This window comes from Panthera pardus, unplaced genomic scaffold (genome assembly GCF_024362965.1).
Source record: "Panthera pardus isolate Hobbes unplaced genomic scaffold, ASM2436296v1 HiC_scaffold_13, whole genome shotgun sequence".
Taxonomy (NCBI): Eukaryota; Metazoa; Chordata; class Mammalia; order Carnivora; family Felidae; genus Panthera; species Panthera pardus.
Genome location: NW_026526688.1, coordinates 137,547,755 through 137,572,260, shown reverse-complemented (window position 1 = coordinate 137,572,260; position 24,506 = coordinate 137,547,755). Strand labels below are relative to the sequence as shown.

The window sequence follows — 24,506 nt, the reverse complement described above, 5'->3', positions numbered from 1 at the left end:
TTAAATTTTACTTTTAGGAAATTGGTTGTCCACACTATACACAGTCTATTCATTTATTAGTTTAAACTTGATTTTAAAAATAGATAATATAATTACATGGTTCAAACTTTAAACAATTATAAAAAGAGTATGGATGGAAAAGTCTGTCTACACCATAGACTAGCCACCTGGCTTCTTCACAAGCAACTAACTTGTGGTTTCCTATGTATTCTCTGTAGATATTCTAGAAAGTGTTCTTCAAAAGTGGTGTTGAGCATCTGTGGTTCACCAAAACACTTCAACTTTCTGGACTTTAGGAAAGAACAAAATGTCTACTCAGTAACTTCCATCCAAGCCCTGGTTGAGAGAATGGATAGTGAGCACTTTACAACATCCAGAACTGGCAGCACAGAGCAGAGCAATAGCTCAGTCAGTCTGGCTTGATATGGGATGAGACCTAGAACAGAACGAGTGGGATGGCCTGTCAAAGAAGCCATCAATTCAAAAATACTCATTCAGTTGCTACTGTGTGCCAGGAGAAGTGCTGGGGAATGAGCTTTCCTGGTTTAATCAATTATCAGGACTGAGGGTTCGAACAAGAGACAGTCTTAGAAAATCCACTAGCATATTTTCTTGAATGCCTGTGCCATCTGGATTTCACTCCACAGACAGGGAGAGAAGTGTCAGGATTCATGTTTGACTGCAGGGAAGAGGTTTCTAACCACAGTATAAAGCACAGGCTGGAGGACTTTGGGAAGAGAATGCAGGCAGGGAAACCAGACAAGTACTCTTCCAGTTGGTTGTCTATCTCACAAGTGGAGTCATTCGAGTCAAGAGTTGGATAATGGTATTGGCAAGGGAAATTATTCTTAAATGTAGTGACCTTGGGCTTCTAACTTTCTGGGAAGAAGAGTTAGTGTGTCTTTACACAAGTCATAGATGTTCTAGAGAAATTCTAGGCTTTCTTTTTTTTTTTTAATTTTTTAAAGTTTATGTATTTTGAAACAGAGAGAGAGAGAGAGAGAGAGAGAGAGAGAGGCAGAGAGAGCACAAGCAGGGGAGGGGCAGAGAGAAAGGGAGACACAGAATCCAAAGCAGGCTCCAGGCTCTGATCTGTCAACACAGAGCCCGACGTGAGGCTCAAAGCCACAAACTGCAAGATCATGACCTGAGCTGAAGTCAGAAGCTCAACCGACTGAGCCACCCAGACATCCCAAAATTCTGGGTTTTCAAACTTGATTCCCACACGAGCTTGCTAATATGAAATGCAAGCTTTCATCCAAAAAGGATGTTCAGTGTTTAATTTTAGAAAGGCAATGATCCTATTAGTTTTCTAGAAAGTTACATTAGGAGACAATTTGTTATGAAAAAAAGCATAAAGCGCTTTGAAATCCTTTGTATAAAATACACAGCTATTTAAAAATTTTTTTAAATGTTTATTTTTGAGAGAGAGACAGAGAGACTGAGTGCGAGTGGGGGAGGGGCAGAGAGAGAGGGAGACACAAAATGCAAAGCAGGCTCCAGGCTCCGAGCTGTCAGCACAGAACCCGAGGCGGGGGGCTTGAACCCACAAACCCCGAGATCACGACCTGAGCCGAAGTCGGAAGCCCAACCAACTGAGCCACCCAGGTGCCCCTGCACAGCTATTTTCGTAGCTCCTTTTCCCGTAGCCATGTGGCAAGCACCCTCACACACACAATTCGAATGTAGGCAGGCCAGGCTGAACACCAGAAGGGCTGACTGCTGGAGAACCTGTGCTTATCAGGAACCACCGTTAGCACTTTTGAAAAGATCTGTGCAGAATCCGCGGCTATGATACCCATACAGGTGAAGGGTAAGAAAGAGGCGAAGAAGGCCAAAGAAAGTACCTGAAAATTACCAAGTAAGGTCATTCCAAAGGAAGCCAGACACAGCGCCACCAATCCACTAATATTCAGCCATGGATTTAAAACCTTTGGTTTCAGTTGTATGAAGCGCAGAACAGCTACCACAAGTGCTGGGGACAAAACAAAATGTTAAAGTTTAAAAATCTCAGTCATACAGCCAGACTGTGAGGCAGAGTTCTTCTAAAGCCACAACGTGCAAGATTAAAGTTTTTGTCATGGTGCATTTTTATTTTGTATTTATTTTTTAAGATGTTTATTTATTTAGTTTGAGAGAGAGAAAAAGCACGAGCAGGGGAGGGGCAGAGAGACGGCAGAGAATCCCCAGCAGGCTCCACACTCTGTGCAGAGCCTGACGTGGAGCTCGATCCCACCAACTGTGAGATCATGACCTGAACCAAAACCAAGAGTCGGATTTGACTCTTGAGTCACCCGGGTGCCCCTCGTCAAGGTACATTTTTAAGTCTCTGAAGTGACAGCCAATTAAAAAAAATTTTTTTTAAACTTTATTCATTTTTGAGAGACAGAGAGAGACAGAGCATGAGTGGGGAAGGGCTAGAGAGAGAGGGAGACCCAGAATCCGAAGCAGGCTCCAGGCTCTGAGCTGTCTGCACAGAGCCCGACGCGGGGCTCGAACCCACGAACCGTGAGATCATGACCTGAGCCAAAGTCAGACACTCAACTGACTGAGCCACCCAGGCGCCCCGACAGGCAATTTTTAAAAGAAATTTTTCATGCAATGCTTATGATTATTTGGCTGTTTTATCATGCCTAACAAGAGGGAAGGAGAGAGGGGCTGAAGCAGCTGGGGCTTATGTTATCGGGCGGTGCAAGGGTGACAAGCTGCTATTAGCGTTGTCCTCGGGGTTTTCAACACCAGGTCAGTACAGGACACACTGGCTTAGGAGAACATCGCAGAGGCCTGACACAACAAATAAGACAGGGATAAAGACAGCTGGCACGAGAATTCACTAATTCAACCACCCTTAAGTTTAACCGTGTCAGAACAGACATGGCAGGAAAGCAGAGGAAAGAAGACACGGTTCCACCTCTAGACAAACCTGCTGGTCCCTGCACCAGAAATCATTCTCGGGGACAGGAAGGAAGACAAGGCAAGTGTACAGCTCCCTTCATTACTGCTTTATCCCTTCTTCCCTCTAATTCTACCGGAGGTATCCATTGTCAAAGGACAAAGATAGTTGACCTAAATTAGAGCAGTTACAGTAACCAAATTACGAAATCTGAATTTTAACATGGCCGATTTGGGAGTTTGGTATGTACTAAAAATCACACTGATTATACTAATAAAGCTCAATTCTTCTATGATATTAATTACTCATTTAAAAAGACCACCTCGTCTTTTGAAGCATATTGTTATGAGGGAATCTGAGAGAGAATGAAGGAAGTTACCTAAATTTCAAGCCTGACTTCTAATAGTAACCCTGAGGGCAGCCCATACTCAAGCCACTAATGTAAGAATCCCCTCTTATTAATTGCTTAGTGCAGAGATACTTTCATGTTTGTACAAAGTGCTGGGAGAGGTTAGTCTACAAACAAGACAAAAAATACTTGCAGTTAGTATAAATTATATCTACATATAAGGAAATGAACTTACTACTTCCTAAGGCAATTTATTTTGACATTAAAGTTTAGCAGGTAAGACATTTAGAAATCCAAGAATTACCCTATTGATACAGCAATTAAGTAAGTAATTATTTGCTAAATGTTTTATCTTCATTATAGGCCCTTATTAATAGTCATTAATAAAGAAAACCCATCCATAAATTTGCATTTCCTAAATTTACTGAATTTCATAGCTTCAAGCTACAAAGTTAAGCTCAGCAAGTTGATTTTCAGTTCCAGGTACCTCGATCAAAGAGTGGTATGCAACTTGGTTAATATTTGGATTTTAGAGGGGTGCCTGGGTGGCTCAGTTAGTTAAGCATCCGACTTGATTTCAGCTCAGGTCATGATCTCTTGGTTCATGAGACAGAGCCCTGCATCAGGCTCTGTGCTGACAGCATGGTACCTGCTTGGGATTTTCTCTCCCTGTCTCTCTGCCCCTGTCCTGCTCACTCTTTCTCTCTCAAAATAAATAAATAAACATTCTAAAAAATACTTGGATTTTAGAAACAAAATAACAATAAACCATAATTTATTAAATGTCAAATTGTTCAGCTCTGATTTAGCTTTTAGTATATTCACATTTTATCTAATTCCCACTAGTGGTCATAGAATTAGTAAATGATACACTTGAGTTGACAATAGTCCAACCCTAATGGTTTGAGTGACCTAGTTAGAAGTTATATCTGAAGTCTATTAATAGTGACAAGTATCCTAGAGGATGAAAAAAATCAGCACAACGTCTTGCTACTTTTGAGGATGGGAATAGGAGGAGGAAGTAAGGAGAGGAGAAATTCCATGTAAGCCCTCTGACACAAAGTGATCATCAGATAAAGAGGTCACTAGATTAAGACCAGAAGCCTCAACACAGGGCACATGGGAGACACTTGCTATTAATTGTGTATGGATATTAGGGCCTAATGACAAAATACCAAGGCGGCACATTTCATTTCTTTTAAAAATGACTAGTGAAAAGTTTTGCTCTGGCAACCATCTTGATGTCATTCAGTCTGGGGGGATAGGATTGTACTAGAATTTGGCTTAAGCCCTAAAACATGGCTGAAGCAGACACAGAAGGCTCTTCATGTCGACCCATCCAGTCAATTTGGTCCACTGTGCCCAGATGATGAGGGTCAGGCCATTCTCTGTTAGTCATTTCTGCCCAGGAAACACAGGACATGTATCATCTTCTGGTCCCAGCACTGGTAGCCTTCCCATTTGTAATATGATGATAAATCATTTTATCATGAACAGATGATGAAATTAAGCAGGAAACAGAAACCTACTCGGAGACATGAATTTGAGTCAACCCTCTTAACTTCCAGAACAACAGTCCCAACACCACACTCTGCCCTCTTTACCTATTAACCCCATTATTAATCACCTTGGACTAGGCAAAATTTCCTTTAAAAATAGATTCTGTGGGTGCCTGGGTGGCTCCGTCAGGACAGCATATGACTCTTGACCTCAGGATTGTGAGTTCCAACTCCATGAAGGGCATAGAGGGTTACATTAAAAAAAAACAAACAAAAAAAAAGATTCTAGGTGAAGGTTTAAGGTGCTGAAATTAGTAAGATTCTGGTCCTTTAACAGTTTTATTAACAGGTTTAATGGAGGCAGATTCAGATTATTGGTTACAAAGTCTTTGTTTCAACCAAGTAGTGATTTATACACCCTTGAAAAAGACTTGTTGGCAGTGGGGTGATTTCAAAGCCGTCTTTATATATGATGACTTTTTTTTTTTAACTACATTGATGTTCTAATCAGAAGATACATCTTTTAGTTTCATTAAACATTTTAGATTTCATGAATAGTTTTAGAAAAGATTTTTAAAAATTTTTACAGTTTTTTAGTTTTTATTTTTTTACCTTGAGAGAGACAGAACACTAGCAGGGGAGGGGCAGAGAGGCAGGGAATCCCAAGCAGGTTCTACACCATTGGTGCAGAGCCAGACGTGGGGCCTGAACTCACAAACCGTGAGATCATGACCTGAGCCGAAATCAAGTCTGACGCTCAATTGAATGAGCCACCTAGGTGCCCCAGAAAAGATTTTTAAAACCCACCTTTCTGTTGTTTATGGTATTTAGAACAGTCCTTTGCTGTATGTGTCCCCTGTTTATCTATTTTTAAAAAACACAGATATTAGAATAATTGCTTATTTTCTTTACTAACCTTTTTCTTTTGAGGCTAACTGGGTTTTATTTATTTATTTATTTATTTATTTATTTATTTATTTGGCTCCACACCCAATGTGGGGCTTGAACTCACTACCCTGAGATCGAGAATTGCATGATTCACCAACTGAGCCAGCCAGGCGCCCTTTGTTGGGCTTTTAAAGTTCAAACTCAAAATAGCAGCTCTTCATTGCAGTTCTAAACTGGTGCCTGGCCAAATTCTTTTCTGATTTGTTTAGTTTTATTGTTTATGCATCAATAATTCCTATTTATGACCGCAATAGAACACGGGAATCAATGTGCTTCGGCTGAAGGAGGGGGAACAGCTGCTGTTGGGTGACCGAAATCATTCAGCTCTCGGCTTCATCCTCACAACCTCTCCCTGGCAGAAAAGAATATTCTTTTCAAGAAATTTGTCTCAGGTCTCTTTTCTCCCCAGGAGAGATCGAAAGCGTGGATTCAGGACAAAGTGCAAAACTAATTGCGTAGAGAAAACAATTGAGTTTGATCTTTGATTAGTACATCAAAAAGACAGAAGATCTTTGCTAACTGATTTTAATAAATGCTACACTGGCTCATTTGTAGACTGTAAATTATAATCCATACGGCTGCCAAAAAAGCAATGATTTATAGGCAGTCCAGGTTGTTTCTTAAGGCCAGTTATGCCGTCTAAAGTAATAGTCTGAGGTCTGGCAGGGACAGGCCTGGGGAGATGGAAGGCCTCCGCCATTTCGAGCAAGAATCATTCGTAAATGGATTCCTCCTCACTCCCAGAGTTGATAAATAAATAATTGTTGGTTTCCTCCCACTGCACACTAATCTTCATCAGTTTTGTGTCTACCAGATGGCACTACAAATGATGGAAGATAATAAAGAATAAACCCTGGATACTGCAATACCTCAGAGCAAGAGCTAGTAAAGGCTTATTAAGTGCTTCTTGCTGGAACAGGGGAGGACCAGGGAATAAGATGATGACGAATGTCATCTGGAAGAGGGGAACTTGTTTTCATTACTCTGTTTATGGAAATGCTTTTACAATTAGTTAATCATAAGCTTTATAACTGGATAAATGTGCGAGCTGTGCAAATTGACATTTTTAAGATTACACACTAAAGACAACTGGGAAGTATCAATTTGTCCTAAGAATATGAGGGAAGCAATATGTAGCTTCCAACATGTTCATTGGTTTCTTTAAAGCCCAAATGGAGGACAAACAGCTTGTGACAGCTTTTTAATAAGGACAGTCTCCTGTGTATCGTGATTAGATGAGGTAGTATTTGCAAAGCACTTAGCACTGTGCCTGGAATATAAATGACTGCTATTAATTACTGGTATTATTGCACCCCGTGGGGAAGACCATATGACTAGGTACCAACCTGCAGGCCTGTGTGGTGTGACTGCAGACTGGCTGGGAAAGGTCCCTGACCCTGCAATTCAAGATCCTCTCTCAGGGCTTTGCGTTCTGTTAAATGCAGAGATCTCCTCAGCAGTCACTTATGCTTTGGTATGATTAGGTCTTTTCAGAAAAGTGGTGTCAAGGGTAGAAAAAAAAGAGTGAGTGTTAAAGCTCATGGTAGCTGAGGCTGAAGGCAGTGAAGACAAAACTCGCCTGACTGGGGCAGGCACTGGTGCCCACATGGGCACCAGCTGCGGTAAGAACCGCCCTTTGAAGAGTTGGGGAATAGCTGGGACATGAAAATCCTATTAACGCTAAAATCCTGTTAATGCTGCCTATTGAGGGCATGAAGAGAAGAGCTTCTTCAAAGACTCAGCACTGTCAGCATTAGGGTTATATCTAACCTTCTCCTTAGTGGTGGCATAGCAGCCCATGCCTGATAGACACTTCCTGCTTAGACAAATGGGCTATATGTTTTGGGGAAGCCTGGGTGGTGAAAGGCTTTGACCCAAATAGAGTTAGGTCCAGGGAGGAATCTTATTAACTGCAGGAAAGCCCTGCAGTGTGCTTCTCGTCGAACTCTGCAGGTTCCAGAGAGGCCTCTTGGGCCTCACTGGGAACATTCTCCATGTGTCTCATGTCTTGAGCCTTCTAAACTAAGATTGTGCCTGTGTTGCATGTTGGACCAACTATCTCCCTTGATTTTCCAGTGGGTTCTATAGGACTTTTGTTTCCCAAAGCAAACATTTAAAAATAGCATCTTAAGGGGCACTTGGGTGGCTCAGTCGGTTAAGCATCCAACTTCAGCTCAGGTCATGATCTCACAGTTCATGAGTTCGAGCTCTGCGCAGGGCTCTGTGCTGACAGCTCAGAGTCTGGAGCCTGCTTCGGATTCTGTGTCTCCCTCTCTCTGTCCCCCTCCCTCGCTCATGCTCTGTCTCTCTCTCTCTCAAAAATGAATAAACATTAAAAAAATTAAAAAGAAAAACAGCATCTTAAGAATGAGTGGAACTCTTTGCGGGTGGAGTTCTACATAAATTAAATAACGGGTCACCTTTTGGGGGAGAGATGCCACAAACGCCAATGATTCCCTCAGGAATAACATCATCTTTCTTTCTTACTTGGAGTGAAACTCTCACCATCCAAAAGAACCATTTCCAGAAAACTTTTGCTGAAAATTTCACTGGCCCATCACCCACAGCATGCCAATGGTGATAGTTAGCTGACGCTTTGAAAGACACTGAGGAGGGGCGCCTGGGTGGCTCAGTCGGTTAAGCGTCCGACTTCGGCTCAGGTCATGTTCTCGCGGTCCATGGGTTCGAGCCCCACGTCGGGCTCTGTGCTGACAGCTCAGAGCCTGGAGCCTGTTTCAGATTCTGTGTCTCCCTCTTTCTCTGACCCTCTCCTGTTCATGCTCTCTGTCTCAAAAATAAATAAATGTTAAAAAAATTAAAAAAAAAAAAAAAAAAGAAAGACACTGAGGAGACTGGCCTTGGGGAGATGGTATACAAGGTCAACATGGACAAGGACAGAGAGCATGGCTGGTTCCCTCGACCCTCAGGGAAGCACTCACAGAACAAAGGGGACAGGATATGAAATGATGGTCTTAGGCCCTGAAGAAAAGGTGTGGAACTGGGACCAGACATAAGTACTAAAGGTTTCTTCCTTTTTTTTTAAACCTACATCTCCATTTGCCATCTTGGTATGCATTTGTGTACGGGAGACTGAGTCACCCATGTTAATGCTGACCTTTAGATTTAAAGACCGTATCTACACACATCAAGATTCATCACAAAGCCTATGCATTTGTCATCCTTGCCAGTGAAGAAATCAGTGTGGCATTCTTTTTAATGCAAATGGATTATACAATATTATATTCTTCTCATGCTGGATTTTATGGCACGTGAAATATATTATTTCATGCGGCAAAAGAAATAAAGTCAAGAATACATTGAAACAATGAAGATGGTGAAATGTAAGGTAAAACAAAAAGCCAGCTTCAGCATGTTGACATGATACCCAATTATCAACTAAGCTAACCATGCTTTTGACATAGGTTTGGGAGAAATAAAGAAGAAATGTACCAAAGCATATAAAGCATTCTTTACTTTTTTCTTACCTAGGAATGCTGCCATGTTCATAACTTGACTAAACACACAGCTTGCAGGAGGTTCATCACCTGCAATACTTAAAAATTATGACATGTTTTATTATTACTGTATTAAAATCTGTCACCTACAATATACTGAATGTCTGTGTGTCCCTTCAAAATTCATATGTTGAAATCCTAACTCCCAATGTGATACTATTAGGAGGTGGAACCTTTGGGAGTTACTTAGGTCATGAGGGTAGAAGCCGTTCCCAGCGGGATTAGTGTCCTTGTAAAACAGATTCCAGGGGCACCTGGGTGGCTCAGTCGGTTAAGTGTCCGACTTCAGCTCAGGTCATGATCTCGCAGCTCATGAGTTCGAGCCCCACATCAGGCTCTGTGCTGACAGCTCAGAGCCTGGAGCCTGCTTCCGATTCTATGTCTACCTCTCTCTCTGTCCCTCTCCTTCTCATGCTCTGTTGCTCTGTCTCTCAGTCTCTCAAAAATAAATAAATGTTAAAAAAAATTTTTTTTAAAGAGAATCCAGAGGACTGTCTCATCCTCCTTCTGCTGCATGAGGACATGATGAGAAGATGGCCATCTGCAACCCAGAAGAGGGCCCTCATCGACACTTGACTGCTGGTACCCTGATGGACCTCCAGTGTCTACAGCAGGGAGAAATAACTTTTTGTTGACAAGCCTCCCAGTCTATGCTACTTTGTTACAGTAGCCCAAACTAAGACACTCTCTCAACCTGTAAGATCCAACAGATCGGAGGAAAGCTATCCAGTTACCTTATATATGGTGCGTGCTTCACACCAGGTTTCCTGGAAAACAAAAAACACAAGTTAAAGTACAGTCAGTGCACAGTCTAACCTCACCAGTGGCAAAATTTTTGTTAAGTCTATTAATAAATAATCAATTACCCAGAGATCAACTTTACCTTTCAGCTGAATTTAATGGGAAAATTTTGTCATCTTCCACAGCTATAAAGTATCTGTGAAGAAAAAACAACCTAAGTTTATAAAACAAAGACATTTTTTTAAAAAAGACTCGTTTCCCAGAATGACTAGACTAACCACATTAAATCATATTCATTGTTCTTTTTTTAACTGGGAAAAATCTCTTTTACTATGTTTACCTATACTCTGGTTTCTCTTCAGATCGCATGACTCTTTCACCTTTTACTATGTTTACCTATAGATCACTTAGCTCTTTAAAGTCCAAATGTGATTACTAACACTATTTCTTTAATTTTTAAAACACTCCCCAAATTAATGGTAATCATTATAATCTGGAAACTGGAAAACAAAGAAATGAGACCTTATAACCTTGGGCAAACTGAAGTACAATTAGAATTCAAATTTTCTAATTTCTCAGGAGTATGTGTTCACCTCTATTAGTGAACTGCAAGGGACCAAAATAATCTGCCGGAAGTGAAATAGTACTTGAAATAATAAGCAAGTGTAGGAGTGTTCTGTGATAAGCCAAGACTTATAATGTAATGATACCCATTTTATAAACATACCAAGCCCAGTCACCCACAATAACTGGACTATGAACTGGACTGTGAGTGGAATCTTTGGCACGTTAGTATGATGAACAAATCTTGCAAATAATGAATCCGTATCATCAGTTTATAGAATGTTCGTTACTGAAAGAACACAGGAACACAAAATAAGACCAGCAGTCTTCACTACCTGCTTTGCATTATTTATTACTCACTCTAGCTATTTACTTTGGGTAACTGAAGGAGGGAAGAGAAATGGAGACTTTAGCAAGGTTGAATTAGTAAACATTATTTTAAAGTATTTCTAAACACGTTTCTACATCAAAACTACATTCCTATCTACATTGCAACCCAAGTCCTTAAATAATGAATGAAGAGAATACTCACACTATCCATAATCCAGCTGAAGTAAACAAAGTAAATACAAGAGGTAAAAACATCCATACACTGCATTTCTTCCCATCCATGCCTGTACCACTGAAATGAAATCAACAGGTATTAATAACCAAGGCAACAATTTATCTCAATCGTTCAGGACTGAAAGGAAGTTCACTCTAACTGAAAAGAATTTATGAATAAAAACTGAAAGTACTTTATGAAATCATGATCCAAATCAATTACTGCCACTTACTCATGTGGAAATCCCTTGAGCAGTTAATGTGGATGACTGTTTTCTAGAATTGGCTTAAATATTCCAGAGCCTTAGTTGAGAAACAAAGGGGAAATTTCTCACAAACACATTTATCCTTATACAAGTATCAATGTTTTTTTTTTGTTTTTTTTTTTTTAATGTTTATTTATTTTTGAGACAGAGAGAGACAGAGCATGAACGGGGGAGGGTCAGAGAGAGGGAGACACAGAATCTGAAACAGGCTCCAGGCTGTCAGCACAGAGCCCGACGCGGAGCTCGAACTCACGGACCGTGAGATCGTGACCTGAGCTGAAGTCGGCCGCTCAACCGACTGAGCCACCCAGGTGCCCCGTATCAATGTTTTTTAAAAAGGACAAAAGGGCTTGGGTTAGGACTTTCAGAAGGGCTAGGTACCAAAGGCTTATTCCAATCTACTTTTAGTGCTATTATGAACATTTATGGATTTATGGTTCTATGGATCTGTCATGTACATATGTCTACAGCTTGGCAGACAAGAGTCCTGGAAACAAATGGTTACTAAATAAATTAGCAGTTCAGGAGGAAATGACAAATGCTTTGCAAATCTGAACTTTTCTCATGATATGTTATTGAGCAACTATCTCAGAAGACTCTAAAGATGAATGTTCTGGAAAACAATGCATTGTGTATAATTTTAAATGAACTCCAACGAACACAGTGGGGAAAAAGAGCAGATGCCAGGCATTCTGGATGTTATATTTGAAAGCAAAAATAAATGAATAAAAAAATTCCCCACAAAAATGAAGAGAAGCTAAGCTCTAAGAGTGTCTATGAGAAAGCGACCTGGCACACAGACCCGACACACAGAAGAATAATGTAATTAATAGGTTTCTCTAAAGAGGTATCACTGCTCATTATTTTGGGTGATTATTATAGGGAACTACAACTTGTAACATATTGTTACAAGTTTGAACCAGCACTGCCACATATCTGAGCGCCTCCCTGATATTTGCTTTTGCATGCTGACACTCCCTGGACCTTCCAAATACTGAGGTCAGAGAAAAAAACATGGCCCTCCCTTGAGGATGGCCATGAGGTGTCAGAAAGGTCTTGGTTATCAGAACTGACCTACCTGATAAGGCAGATCTTTCAGGTGAGGGGACAGACACCTGACCCTAATAATATGCCTTTGAACAGTCACGCTGTAGTCTAAACAGCTATCTGGGTAGGGATGTTAAATAAATGACAGAATCTAGGAGTTGAAAGACATTAGAGCCACTTTCAATCAATTTAATCCAGTCTAATCCAATCCAATCCAATTCACGAGTATTGACATTCTGCTTGTGCCAGGTACGATACCAGGTGATGGACATGACTGAGGCAAAGTCTAATGAATAAAACTGTACATAACAGTCTATACAATATATAAAAGCTATTGTATGAACTGATGATGCATGGCTACCCAGTTTATATAATGTAGAAGGATGATGAACATTTTAAGTATACCCACTATGGCTAGTCAAGTCAGTATCTATTCATTTATTTATGTCCAGAAAATCGTGGGTTTGTAACAAAGCTATCAATTTTGCTAACAAAAAATAATTTAATCATTAGCCAAGAAGTAGAGTGAGTACAGAAAATGGGAATGTTGACTGAGCACGTCAACCAACTATTCTAGATCTGCCCCTAATAGGATGCTCTGACAGGATGAGTACAGATGAAATGGTTACACTGGAATAAGAGTCAAGAGACCTAGTTTTCAACATTAGCTTTGCCCATAATCAACTCTATGGGCCTTGGCTAGTTACTTAAATCTGTAATACCATCTCCCCATCTTGCTGCATGAAGACCGAATTTTAAAAGAGGCATCAAAGACTGAGGCCTCACAGGGTGGTAGTATTCTGGAGGTAACCCAAGCCCAATATTTTTGCAGTAACAGAATGCTCCAATGTACCCAGAATCATCAGCCCATGAGGAACTCACTCCTCTTAACCATTTTTACAACAGACTGGTAAATAAACCAAAGCCAACTGGTTAATTACAGTGAAAAATGCAACTGCCAAATGGACAGATACTTACACTGGTTTCCCTTATAGGAACAGCTATATGGGAAATCAAAATTTGGAAGCAGGAAAGTAGAATGAAGAGAGTTATCGAGATAATTCTAAGACCGTGGCATCAAGCTACAATAGTTTTATGCACTCATTTCCTTTAAAGGGAAGCAGTTTAGTGGAACGGAAACGGTATGGCAGTGCATTGGACTGAGATCCACCTCTGTCGCTCAGTACTTGTGTGATCTCTGGCAAGTTATGTCATCTCTTAAGCCTTTGTAATTATGGTGATGACTTCTATTTGATAGGGTTGTGCTGAGGATTAATGACGACACAGGTAGAGCACCTTACACATAATACATGCTCTGTAAGGGGCAGCCCGGCCAACTAGAACTGGTATCTTTCAATATGCATTGCTCTTCTTATTTTATCGTGAAAGCATCTAAGGTGGCTAATGGCTACCCTCCTAAATTATTTTATCTTTACTAGTTTAATTCTCATACAGCAAACTTGCATCCAAATTCCGGGAAAACCATACTGTATTGCTTGCCTAATGATAGATGAAATTGCCCTTTCTTAACTTAAAGGGATGCCTTGGAGGTGAAAAGAGTAAGTCGATGGATAATTGTATTACTACCTTCCAGTGGAACTACTTAGGAGCTTCTTCAGAATTTTCACATTAGTTATGCCTTTTTGGGGGGCAGGTGGTGGTAATGGCAAACTCACATGCTATTGTAAGAAATAACACGCAGAGATCCCGTATATCCTTCACTCTATCTCTCCAATGGTAACATCCAGTATAACTACAGTACAACAACCAAGATATTGACATTGATACAATCCTTGACTTCATCCATATTTCACCAGTTTTATATGTACTCTTTTCTGTGTGTGTATTTAGTGTTATGCAATTTTTCATGAGTAGATATGTACGATCACCACCACAGTCAACTTATAAAACATACAGTTGTTCCTAAAAGGGGAGCCAATATGACATGAGTTACATCACCTCAAAAATTCCTTTTGTTGCCCTTTTATAACCACACAACTTTCCTCTCCCACGCCCTTCTTTCTAATCTCTGGCAACCACTAATCTTTTCTCCATTTATATAATTTTATCATTTCAAAATGTTATACAAATGGAATCATATAATTTGCAACCTTTGGGATTGGCTTTTGTCACTCAACATAATTCCCTGGAGATGCATCTAAGGTTTATGTTCATTAGTAGTTTGGTACCTTTTATCATTGGGTACTATTCTATGGTATGGATCTACAACTTTGTTTATTCATCCATTACAGGACATCTGGGTTGTTTCAAGTTTTGTTTGTTTATTTGTTATTAAACAAATTTTTTTTTAACGTTTATTCATTTTTGAGACAGAGAGACAGAGCATGAATGGGGGAGGGTCAGAGAGAGAGGGAGACACAGAATCTGAAACAGGCTCCAGGCTCTGAGCTGTCAGCACAGAGCCCGACGCGGGGCTTGAACTCACGGACCGCGAGATCATGACCTGAGCCAAAGTCGGACGCCTAACCGACTGAGCCACCCAGGCGCCCCATGTTATTTTAGACAGAGAGGGAGAGAGCACACATGAGTGGGGCAGATGGGCAGAAGGAAAGAGAATCTCAAGCAGACTCCATGCTCAGCACGAAGCCCAACATGGGGCTGGATCCCATGACTCTGGTATTATGACCTGAGCTGAAATCAAGAGTCAGACGTTCAACTGACTGAGGCACTCAGGCACCCCTCAAGTTTTGGGTTATTGCAAATACAGAAGCTATAGAACACTAGTGTATGGGTGTTTGTGTCAATGTAAGTTTTTATTTCTCTGGACTGAATGCCCACGATTGCCAAGTACTGGGTTGTATAACTGCATGTTTAGTTTTAAAGAATCTGTCAAACTTTTTCCAGAATTGTTGCATCATTTTACAATGCACATGGACTCCAATTTCTCCACACCCTCAGCAAGATTTATTTTCTGTTTATTTAGTAGTAGCCGCCCCAATGGGTATGAAGAGGTATCTCATTGTGAATTTGATTTGCATTTCCCTAATGATTAGTGATGCTGATTATATTTTCATGTGCTTATTGGCCATTTATATTTCTTCTTTGGAAAAATGTCGACTCATACCTTTTGTACATTTGTATTAAAATTTTTTTTCATGTTTGTGTGTGTGTGAGAGAGAGAGAGAGAGAGAGAGAGCAAGCTGGAGAGGGGCAGAGAGAGAGGGAGACACAGAATTGGAAGCAGGCTCCAGGCTCTGAGTTGTCAGCACAGAGCCTGATGCGGGGCTCAAACTCACAAGCCATGAGATCATGACCTGAGGTGAAGTCAGACACTTAACCGACTGAGCCCCCCGCCAGGCGCCCCTGCACATTTTTAAATTGGGTTGTTTGGTTTTACTGTTGTTGAGTGGTGGGACATCTTTATATATTAACATATATTCATTAATTCCTGGATATTAATCTCTTATCAGATATACGATTTACAAATTCTTCTCCCATTATGTGAGTTGCCTTTTCACTCTGTTGATAGTGTCCCTTGATGCACCAAAGTTTTAAATTTTGATGAAGTCCACTGTATCTACTTTTTCTTTTGTTGTCTGTGCTTTTGGTATTCTATCCAAGAAATTATTGTCAAATCCAACATAACTTCCCCCTATGTTTTACTGTAAGTGTTTTATAGTTTTAGCTCTTCCTATTTAGGTATTTGATCCATTTTGAGTTAATTTTTTGCATATGGTGCAAGTAACTTCATTCATTTGCATTTCCAGAGCCATTTGTTTAAAAGACTCATTTCCCCCATTGAATGGTCTTAGCACTTAACAGGGTCTTTTGCAGAGCAAAAGTTTACATTTTTTTTAAATTTCATTTTTTAAAATTTACATCCAAATTAGTTAGCATATGGTGCAACAATGATTTCAGGAGTAGATTCCTTAGTGCTCCTTACCCATTTAGCCCATTCTCCCCTCCCACACCCTCTCCAGCAATCCTGTTTGTTCTCCATATTTATGAGTCTCTTCTGTTTTGTCCCCCTCTCTGTTTTTATATTATTTTTGTTTTCCTTCCCTTATGTTCATCTGTTTTGTCTCTTAAAGTCCTCATATGAGTGGAGTCATATTTGTCTTTCTCTGACTAATTTTTCTTAGCACAATACCTTTCAGTTCCATCCATGTAGTTGCAAATGGCAAGATTTCATTCTTTTTGATTGCCGAGTAATACTCCGTTGTATATATATATACCACATCTTCTTTATCCATTCATCCATCGATGGCCATTTGGGCTCTTTCCATACTTTGGCTATTGTTGATAGTTCTGCTATAAACATGGGGGTGCATGTGTCCCTTCGAAACAGCACACCTGTATCCTGTGGATAAATGCCTAGTAGTACAATTGCTGGGTCATAGGGTAGTTCTATTTTTAGTTTTTTGAGGAACCTCCATACTGTTTTCCAGAGCGGCTGCACCAGCTTGCATTCCTATCCATTTTTTTTTTTTAAGTAAGTTCTATGCCCAACATAGGGCTTGAACTCATGACCCTGAGATCAAGAGCCACATGGTCTATTGCCTGAGCCAGCCAGGCACCATTAGCTGTGTCTTTTTAAACTATAGATCTCTATTGTCTTACTGAAGTGGGTTAGACCCTAGGCAGTTTACAAATGACTTTGACAAGGATTAGGAAATATGTGATGATCCAAGTCAGTTTTCTGAAATAAGTAAAGGAAGATTCTCGTAATGAAGAACATATACTTTAGTCATATACACTCTACTATGCCAGGTTCTTTTGGCAACTGACAAATATGAGCTTAAGAACAGAACAATGAAGTGTGTATGTGAAGGTGGGGAAAGTTCTCTTCCCTATATCTCCTTCCTATCCATCTTTGTGTTATCATGGAGACCAGAAGATGAGAGTAAAAAGCTTTCCGGACCAGTTTCTGGTATTGTTAACCTATCAGTGCCCCATCTGACATATCTTGGTCCCGTTACTTCTTTCTCCCTCCCTGGTAAGGCTGTATTAACCGAAGAAGAGGACTCTGTTACATATATTTTTCCTTTCTTGTCCAAAATAATTTATTTGTCCTTCCTTAGCTCATACGCAGCTTATAATGTGACCAAAGAATCTGCAGTACAGAAACAACACCGACACATTCTCTACTCTCAGTGCTGGAGGAGGATTCTGGAGATGCCAGGAAATAACATTTGCTTTGGTTAGGTTTCCTAATACGTTGTGAGCTGTTCTGGATCGAAAAGTTTCGATATTTGACTGGAAGTTCCTCTGCTAAGAATAAATGAGTAGGTCGATTAAATTAACTCTCTTCACTGCCTCAATCTTATCTGAGAATTAAAAGTTAAAACTGAGATGAGTCTCTTTCTTCTCTCCGTCCAGACACCATTAAAATAAACTGGTCCATTGCTTCCAGTCCCATTAGAAAATGTCACTAAACTTTACTTACATTTCCTAGCAAGGACACATTCCACTCTTTCCCTGAGCTGTAGCAACACAGTACCTATCAGCTAAGAGAGTACATTTTACCTTGCCTTTTTATTTTTTTATTTTTATTTTTTTTAGCGTTTATTTATTTTTGAGACAGAGAGAGACAGAGCATGAACAGGGGAGGGTCAGAGAGAGGGAAACACAGAATCTGAAACAGGCTCCAGGCTCTGAGTGGTCAGCCCAGAGCCCGACGCGGGGCTCGAACTCATGGACCGCGAGATCATGACCTGAGCTGAAGTCGGACGCTTAACCGACTGAGCCACCCAGGCGCCCCTACCTTGCCTTTTTAAGGAAAGGGGGGAGTGTGGAAGGAATACTCCATACTCCCAAGAGTTTTATCTTTGCATTCTGAATTATACTTCTTTTTTATTTCTGTGTACTATTTACTCCATTGATGTTATATCCAATAATACTTCATAGTAAAAAATTTAGGATTGTTCCCACATCCAAAATGGTAAAGTATATCTGGAACAATGGCACCTAATTAGTTTCTAATAAAAGGAGGAAAAGACCAAAATTTCACAAACCTTCTTGAAAGGGTTCTGGCATTTAGATTTGGTTTGGGAGGCTCTCCTCCAAATGGTATCATTTATCCAAATGATTTGCAAAGCTGTTATCCAGATGGTCAAATCCTCCTAGAGAGCCAATACTAGCTCTCTGTACTCTCTGTACATTTCTATTGTGTGTTCTTTTCTCCCAATAAATATTCCCAAAGTTTGAGTGATCTTCACTCTCTTTCACCCACTCTGTGGCAAGAGTGAGACTCTTCAACACAGAGTCAGAAGCTGAAAATCCCCATCTGCTCCCTGAAGCTTTCATTCTTCCTCAGAACCTGAACTGTATCAAACATTTGTGGTGGCTCCCACTGCTGACACTCCTGTTCTTCTGTAAGTCTTCTAGCTGTAAACTCTCAAGAGAATACCTGGCCATTTGAAAATGTACAATCTCGTGGAAGCAAACAAAGTGTTACTTTAAGCACACTTTAACTCGGACGCCTAAGACTCCGACTACTTTAACTGATTCGAAAAAGGGGTCTTGATAAAGTTGAGGTCATATAATTATGATGTATTTTTATCATCAAATTCCAAACAGACGGTTCTTACAGTAGAACCTCGCGAAGCTACTGAAGTCAAAGAATATACTACTCTGTTCCCAGTGATACGCCTTGAAGACAAATTTCCTATTCTATCAGGCGATGGTAAAACCCCTCCAATCTACAAACGGAAAAGTAAAGCCCAATTGGATCATCTTCATTTATACATTTTGAAACCTTACTGGTGTGAAACCACTTATAATAAAGTGACCCTAAAGTTGAGATAATATTTTCTGGGGCTGGAAAGGATTTGTCTGTTATGATTCAGAAGGATTTTGCACAACCTAGGGTAACAGTGAGGAGGTAGCTATAGCTCGAGGACTCTGGAGCCAGAGTCACCACGTCTTTGAATTCCAGCCCTGCCACCTACTGGTTGTGCGGGCTTGGTTGTTAAGCCCTCTCTTTGCCTCGGTTTCTTCATCAGTCAAGAGGGAATAATAATGGTACTTACTCATGGGTTTTTATGAGGGTTGGAGATATACTTAAAGCACTGATAACTACCTAGCATTTGATGGCTTTTCAATAAATGTTAACTATATTCTGCTGCAAGTGACGTTTGGGATCTTCAGTAATCTTTTTTTCACTTTGTAATTTGTCAGGAAATGAGCTCCCTGCCAAAGCAATTTTTCTTTCTCTTCTCAGGGCCAGCTGGAATGGAACAGGAAAGATTAACGGGCCACCCACTAAAAACTGGGATTATGACAGTGTCTGTAAACCATGAACATCCTTGCCTTTTTTTTTTTTTTTTTAACCTTCTGGGAATCTTATTTTCCAGTTGTATCATGGAGAAATGTGAAAGGCTTGTGTTATTTTGTAATTCATTTACAATTATAAGGGGTAATGACAAGAACTACTTGTTTTGTTTTGCTCAAATGTTTACAGGCTCTCAGAAATCAGCATGGGCAACCAGCTCTTATGCTGACAGTAAATTCTGCTTTCACTGAGTCCTAAGTTTGGGAAAGTGTAATTTGAGTGACCTGGTGTCACCCTAAGATATGTGACTTTCTTTAATGGGATGTACACAATATTTTTCAATCTATGAGGTCAATTTTGTCCCAAAATAATTTTCATGAGCACTGGCAAGAGATGATATATTAATTAGTAAGAGATTTCTACAAAATATTACCATCTCCAAAAGAACACGATGATTTCTTTTTTATTTTTTTCATGTTTCTTTAATTTTGAGAGAAAGAGAGACAGAGCATGAGCAGGGCAGAGGCAGAAAGAGAGGGAGTACAGAATCTGAAGCAGGCTCCAGGCTCTGAGCTGTCAGCACAGAGCCTGACACGGGGCTTGAACCCACGAACCGCGAGTTCATGACCTGAGACAAAATCATACGCTCACCAGAGCTGAGCCACCCAGGTGCCCAAGAATATGATGATTTGTAAGTAAAACCATGGTGACTGGTTTTTCCCCAGTGCTCTCTTGATTTCTAAAAGCAATCACCATCATTCAACTGACAGATCACTACAGGGATCCTCTCATGTTGGTGGCCCAAAGAACTCTTTCTCTCAGAAATAGATGGTAGACACTGTCCCCACACCATTTATAGAGTAATCCCAGAAAGAATCCCCTCGTACCAGTATTTCAGTTTGATAATATCTTCTCAGAATTTCTATGCCAAGATTCTCCCCGGAGTTCACTTATGTCTTTAACAGTATTTCAAAATATCGCCCACGTGACAGATTTATTGCCAACCCACCAGTCATTTATCCTCTTTTTCTTAGCTAACAGAGTCTTCTTTTATTCAGGACTGCAATGTGTTCATCCCTGACTGGTGCAAGTCATAACTGGTGTAAGCCAACCATAGCTATCTCACTCCTTTGATGAGTGTCTTCCCAGACCCCTTGAACCTGGCCAATAAGAGTCAAGGGGCAGTCTACTTACTGAATAGCAAATGGGAAGGGTTTGCATCCCTGACAATGAAAAGCTTCTTTTCTTCCACCCTTCTCCTTTCCTACTTGGGAGGCTGGTGTTAAAATATACCATATAGCCGTTAGCCATAAGACAACAAACACGAAGATCCACAGACGACATACTGAGGATGGCAGAGGAGAAGATGAAAAGAACTGACTCCTTGATAACAACATCGAGACATTGCCCCAAGCTCTCGATATCACCAGACACCAAAATTCTTGTGATGTGAATCAATTAAGCCTTTATTACATTATTACTGTAGGTTGGTAAGCACCAGAATCCATTCTCCCTTCTTCCAATATAACCGGGCAAGTGACTGCTCAGCTACACTCTAATTATCAGCCTCCCTCTCAAGTAAGGGTGGGGGGGAGGGGCCTATTTGTAGGTTCTCTCCAATGGATATGAGTGAATAGTATTCATATGATAATAGTGTAATATCATACGATTATAGCATTGTGTTATATAGGAAAAGGTCTCTATTTTCTAGAGACACATACCGAAGCCTTTAGGGATTGACTGTAACAATGTCTAAAATTTACTTTGAAAAACTTCACCAACTGGGTGATGAAAAACTTCTGAAATTGAGTGGTGATGGTTGCACAACTTTATGAATGTAATTAATGCCACTGAGTTGTGTTCTTAAAAATGGTTAAAATGGCAGAATTTACGTTATATATATTTCACCATAATAAAAATAAGTATAAAAAATGGCACATCAAAAAAAGACACACATTAGGATATCTATTACCAAAAAAACCCACCAAAAAAAAAAAAAAAAAACCCAGAAAATAACAAGTGGTGGCAAAGAAACTCTTGTGCACTGTTGCTGGGAAAATAAAATGGGACAGCTGCTGTGAAAAACAGCGTGGAAGTTCCTCGTGGAACTTCCTCAAAAAATTAAACATAGTATTCACATATGATCCAGTAATTTCATTTCTGGCTATATACCATAAGGATTGAAGGCAGAGACTTGAAGAGATAGCTCCACATCCATATTCACAGCAGTGTTTTTCACAAGAGCCAGAAGATGGAAGCAATCTAAATGCCCACCGATGGGCAAATGGATAAACAAAATGTGGTCTATGCATACAATATAATGTTACTCAGCCTTGGAGAAGAAGGAAATTATGCCACATGCTACAACATGGCTGACCCTTGAGGACATTATATTAAATGAAATAAGCCAGTCACAGGAGGGCAAAGAATGTATGACTGCACTTCTAGGGTACTTCCAGGGTAGTCACATTCATAGGGACAGAAAGTAGAATGGGTTGCCAAGGGCTGGGGAGAAAGGGGGAACAAGGAGTTCATGTTTAATGGTACAGAGTTTCTAGTTTTGTAAGATGAAAAGAGTTCTGGAGACGGGTGGTGGTGATGGTTGCACAACAGTGTGAATGTACTTAATGCCCCTGAACTACGCACTCAAAATGGTTAAATTGGTAGATTTTATGTTATGATATTTTACCACAATTAAAAAAAATAGACACAAGGAAAACGTCTTGCAAAAATCTGGTCTTGGGGGCGCCTGGGTGGTTCAGTCCGTGCAGCATCCGATTCTTGATTTTGGCTCAGGTCACGCATGATCTCATGGTTTGTGAGATAGAGCCCTGTGTCAGGCTCTGTGCTGATGGCATGGAGCCTGCGTGGGATTCTCTCCTTCCTCTTTCTCTGCTCCTTCCCTGCTCACACTCCGTCTCTCTTTCAAAAATAAACAAACATTAAAAAAAACCCTGATCTGAGAAAACAAAGTTTCTTGATTCTTTAAAAAGAAAGAAAGAAAGAAAGAAAGAAAGAAAGAAAGAAGAAAAGAAAGAAAGAAAGAAAAGGAAGGAAGGAAGGAAGGAAGGAAGGAAGGAAGGAAGGAAGGAAAAGAGAAAGAAAGGGAAAGAAAGAAAGAAAGAAAGAAAGAAAGAAAGAAAGAAAGACGGAGGAAAAGAAAACAAAACTGCCACCTGATATGTCTGACTTGGAAAGCAGATCATCTTCTTATTTTGCTTATAACTTTGTGAGAAATGGCTGAAAAGAGCCTGCATATTAATGTGAATTATCTGTTCTTGTTCTTAGTATGAATTATAAGAAAGAGACTAGCCTAGGACAGAAGAGACTGCTTTGCAGAGAGACAGATGCAAAAGAAGGAGCTTTAGAAATTGGAGCTTTGGAGTTTAGAAATTTGGAGCTTTGAAAGGCTGGAAAAGCCAGTGGCTTCTGCACCTCAAATGGCATGAGATTAGAGATGAGAAAAAGCATGTTGCCATCTTTCCAAAGTCTTTTGTCTCAGAGACGCCAGTACAGCTGCCATTAAATTGAAGGAAGGAAGCATGGAAGCAAAGAAATAAAGCAAGCTTGAGACCCATGACTTGGAAAGAACTTTGGGAGAGATTGCTGGTATGTGAACTGCCTGAAAATTAACAGATCAGAAGCCAGCAGAGTTTCTGAGGGAATTGTGGTATTTGTGAAGGTGCTACAGCCAAGCCAATAAAACCGTGTGACCGCTATACTCTCAGACCTCCAAATTCGCACCAGCAGGCAATTAAAGCATTGCAAAAGCTGTATAGTCACCAAAGATGGGGCATATCCCAACACCCACTTCAGATTTGGCTAAAGAGGATAGACAGATGCTCCCCAAGGGCAAGGCCAAGGGGCACACAGAGCCATGATGAAGGGGGTCCCCCTTCATCATGGCTACCATCAGGAACCTCCTCCTCTGCCAGGGTGGGGAGCCTTCCCATCACCTGCTCCAGGATTCCAGCACTACTATGGGCTGGGGGCTGCTGTGTGCATTCCTTTCCCCTCTTTTGAATGGCAATTTTTAAAAATCATTTAATTGAATTTATTAAAAAAATTTTTTTTAAATTTACATTTATTTATTTTTGCTAGAGAGAGACAGAGCACAAGTGGGGGAGGGGCAGAGAGAGAGGGAGACACAGAATCCAAAGCAGGCTCCAGGCTCCACGCTGTCAGCACAGAGCCTGACGCAGGGCTTGAATTCACAAACCGCAAGATCATGACCTGAGCCGAAGTTGGGTGCTTAACCAACTGAGCCACCCAGGCGCCCCTTGAATTAATTTTTTTTAAATTTACATCCAAGTTAGTTAGCATATAGTGCAACAATGATTTCAGGAGTAGATTCCTTAGTGCCCCTTACCCATTTAGCCCATCCCCCCTCCCCCAACCCATCCAGTAACCCTCTGTTTGTTTTCCATATTTATGAGTCTCTTATGTTTTTGTCCCCCTCCCTGTTTTTATACTATTTTTGCTTCCTTTCCCTTATGTTCATCTGTTTTGTCTCTTAAAGTCCTCACATGACTGAAGTCATAGGAGTCACTTCTCTTTCTCTAATTTCTCTTAGCATAATACCCTTCAATTCCATCCATGTAGTTGCAAGTGGCAAGATTTCATTCTTTTTGATTGCCGAGTAATACTCCATTGTATATATACCACATCTTCTTTATCCTTCATCCATTGATGGCCATTTGGGCTCTTTCCATACTTTGGCTATTGTGGATAGTACTGTTATAAACATGGGGGTGCATGTGCCCTTTCAAAACAGCACACTTGTATCCCTTGGGTAAATACCTAGTAGTGCAATTGCTGGTTCATAGGGTAGTTCTATTTTTAATTTTTTGAGGAACCTCCAGACTGCTTTCCAGAGCGGCTGCACCAGTTTGCATTCCCACCAGCAG

The 24,506-nt window shown here is 40.4% G+C and overlaps 1 protein-coding gene across 2 annotated transcripts in view; it reads right to left on the bottom strand.

Moving 5' to 3' along the window:
* The window catches only part of TMEM150C (transmembrane protein 150C), a 78,270-nt gene that overhangs the window by 6,345 nt on the left and 47,419 nt on the right, over positions 1 to 24,506 (bottom strand). For both annotated transcript variants that reach the window (XM_019466049.2, XM_019466038.2), the window contains exons 2-6: positions 11,042 to 11,131; positions 10,088 to 10,141; positions 9,939 to 9,971; positions 9,175 to 9,242; positions 1,848 to 1,975 (exon numbers count right to left, since the gene is read on the bottom strand). In XM_019466049.2, coding sequence (XP_019321594.1) covers positions 1,848 to 1,975; positions 9,175 to 9,242; positions 9,939 to 9,971; positions 10,088 to 10,141; positions 11,042 to 11,121 — 363 coding nt within the window. In that variant the 5' untranslated portion in view covers positions 11,122 to 11,131. The remainder of the gene's footprint in view (positions 1 to 1,847; positions 1,976 to 9,174; positions 9,243 to 9,938; positions 9,972 to 10,087; positions 10,142 to 11,041; positions 11,132 to 24,506) is intronic.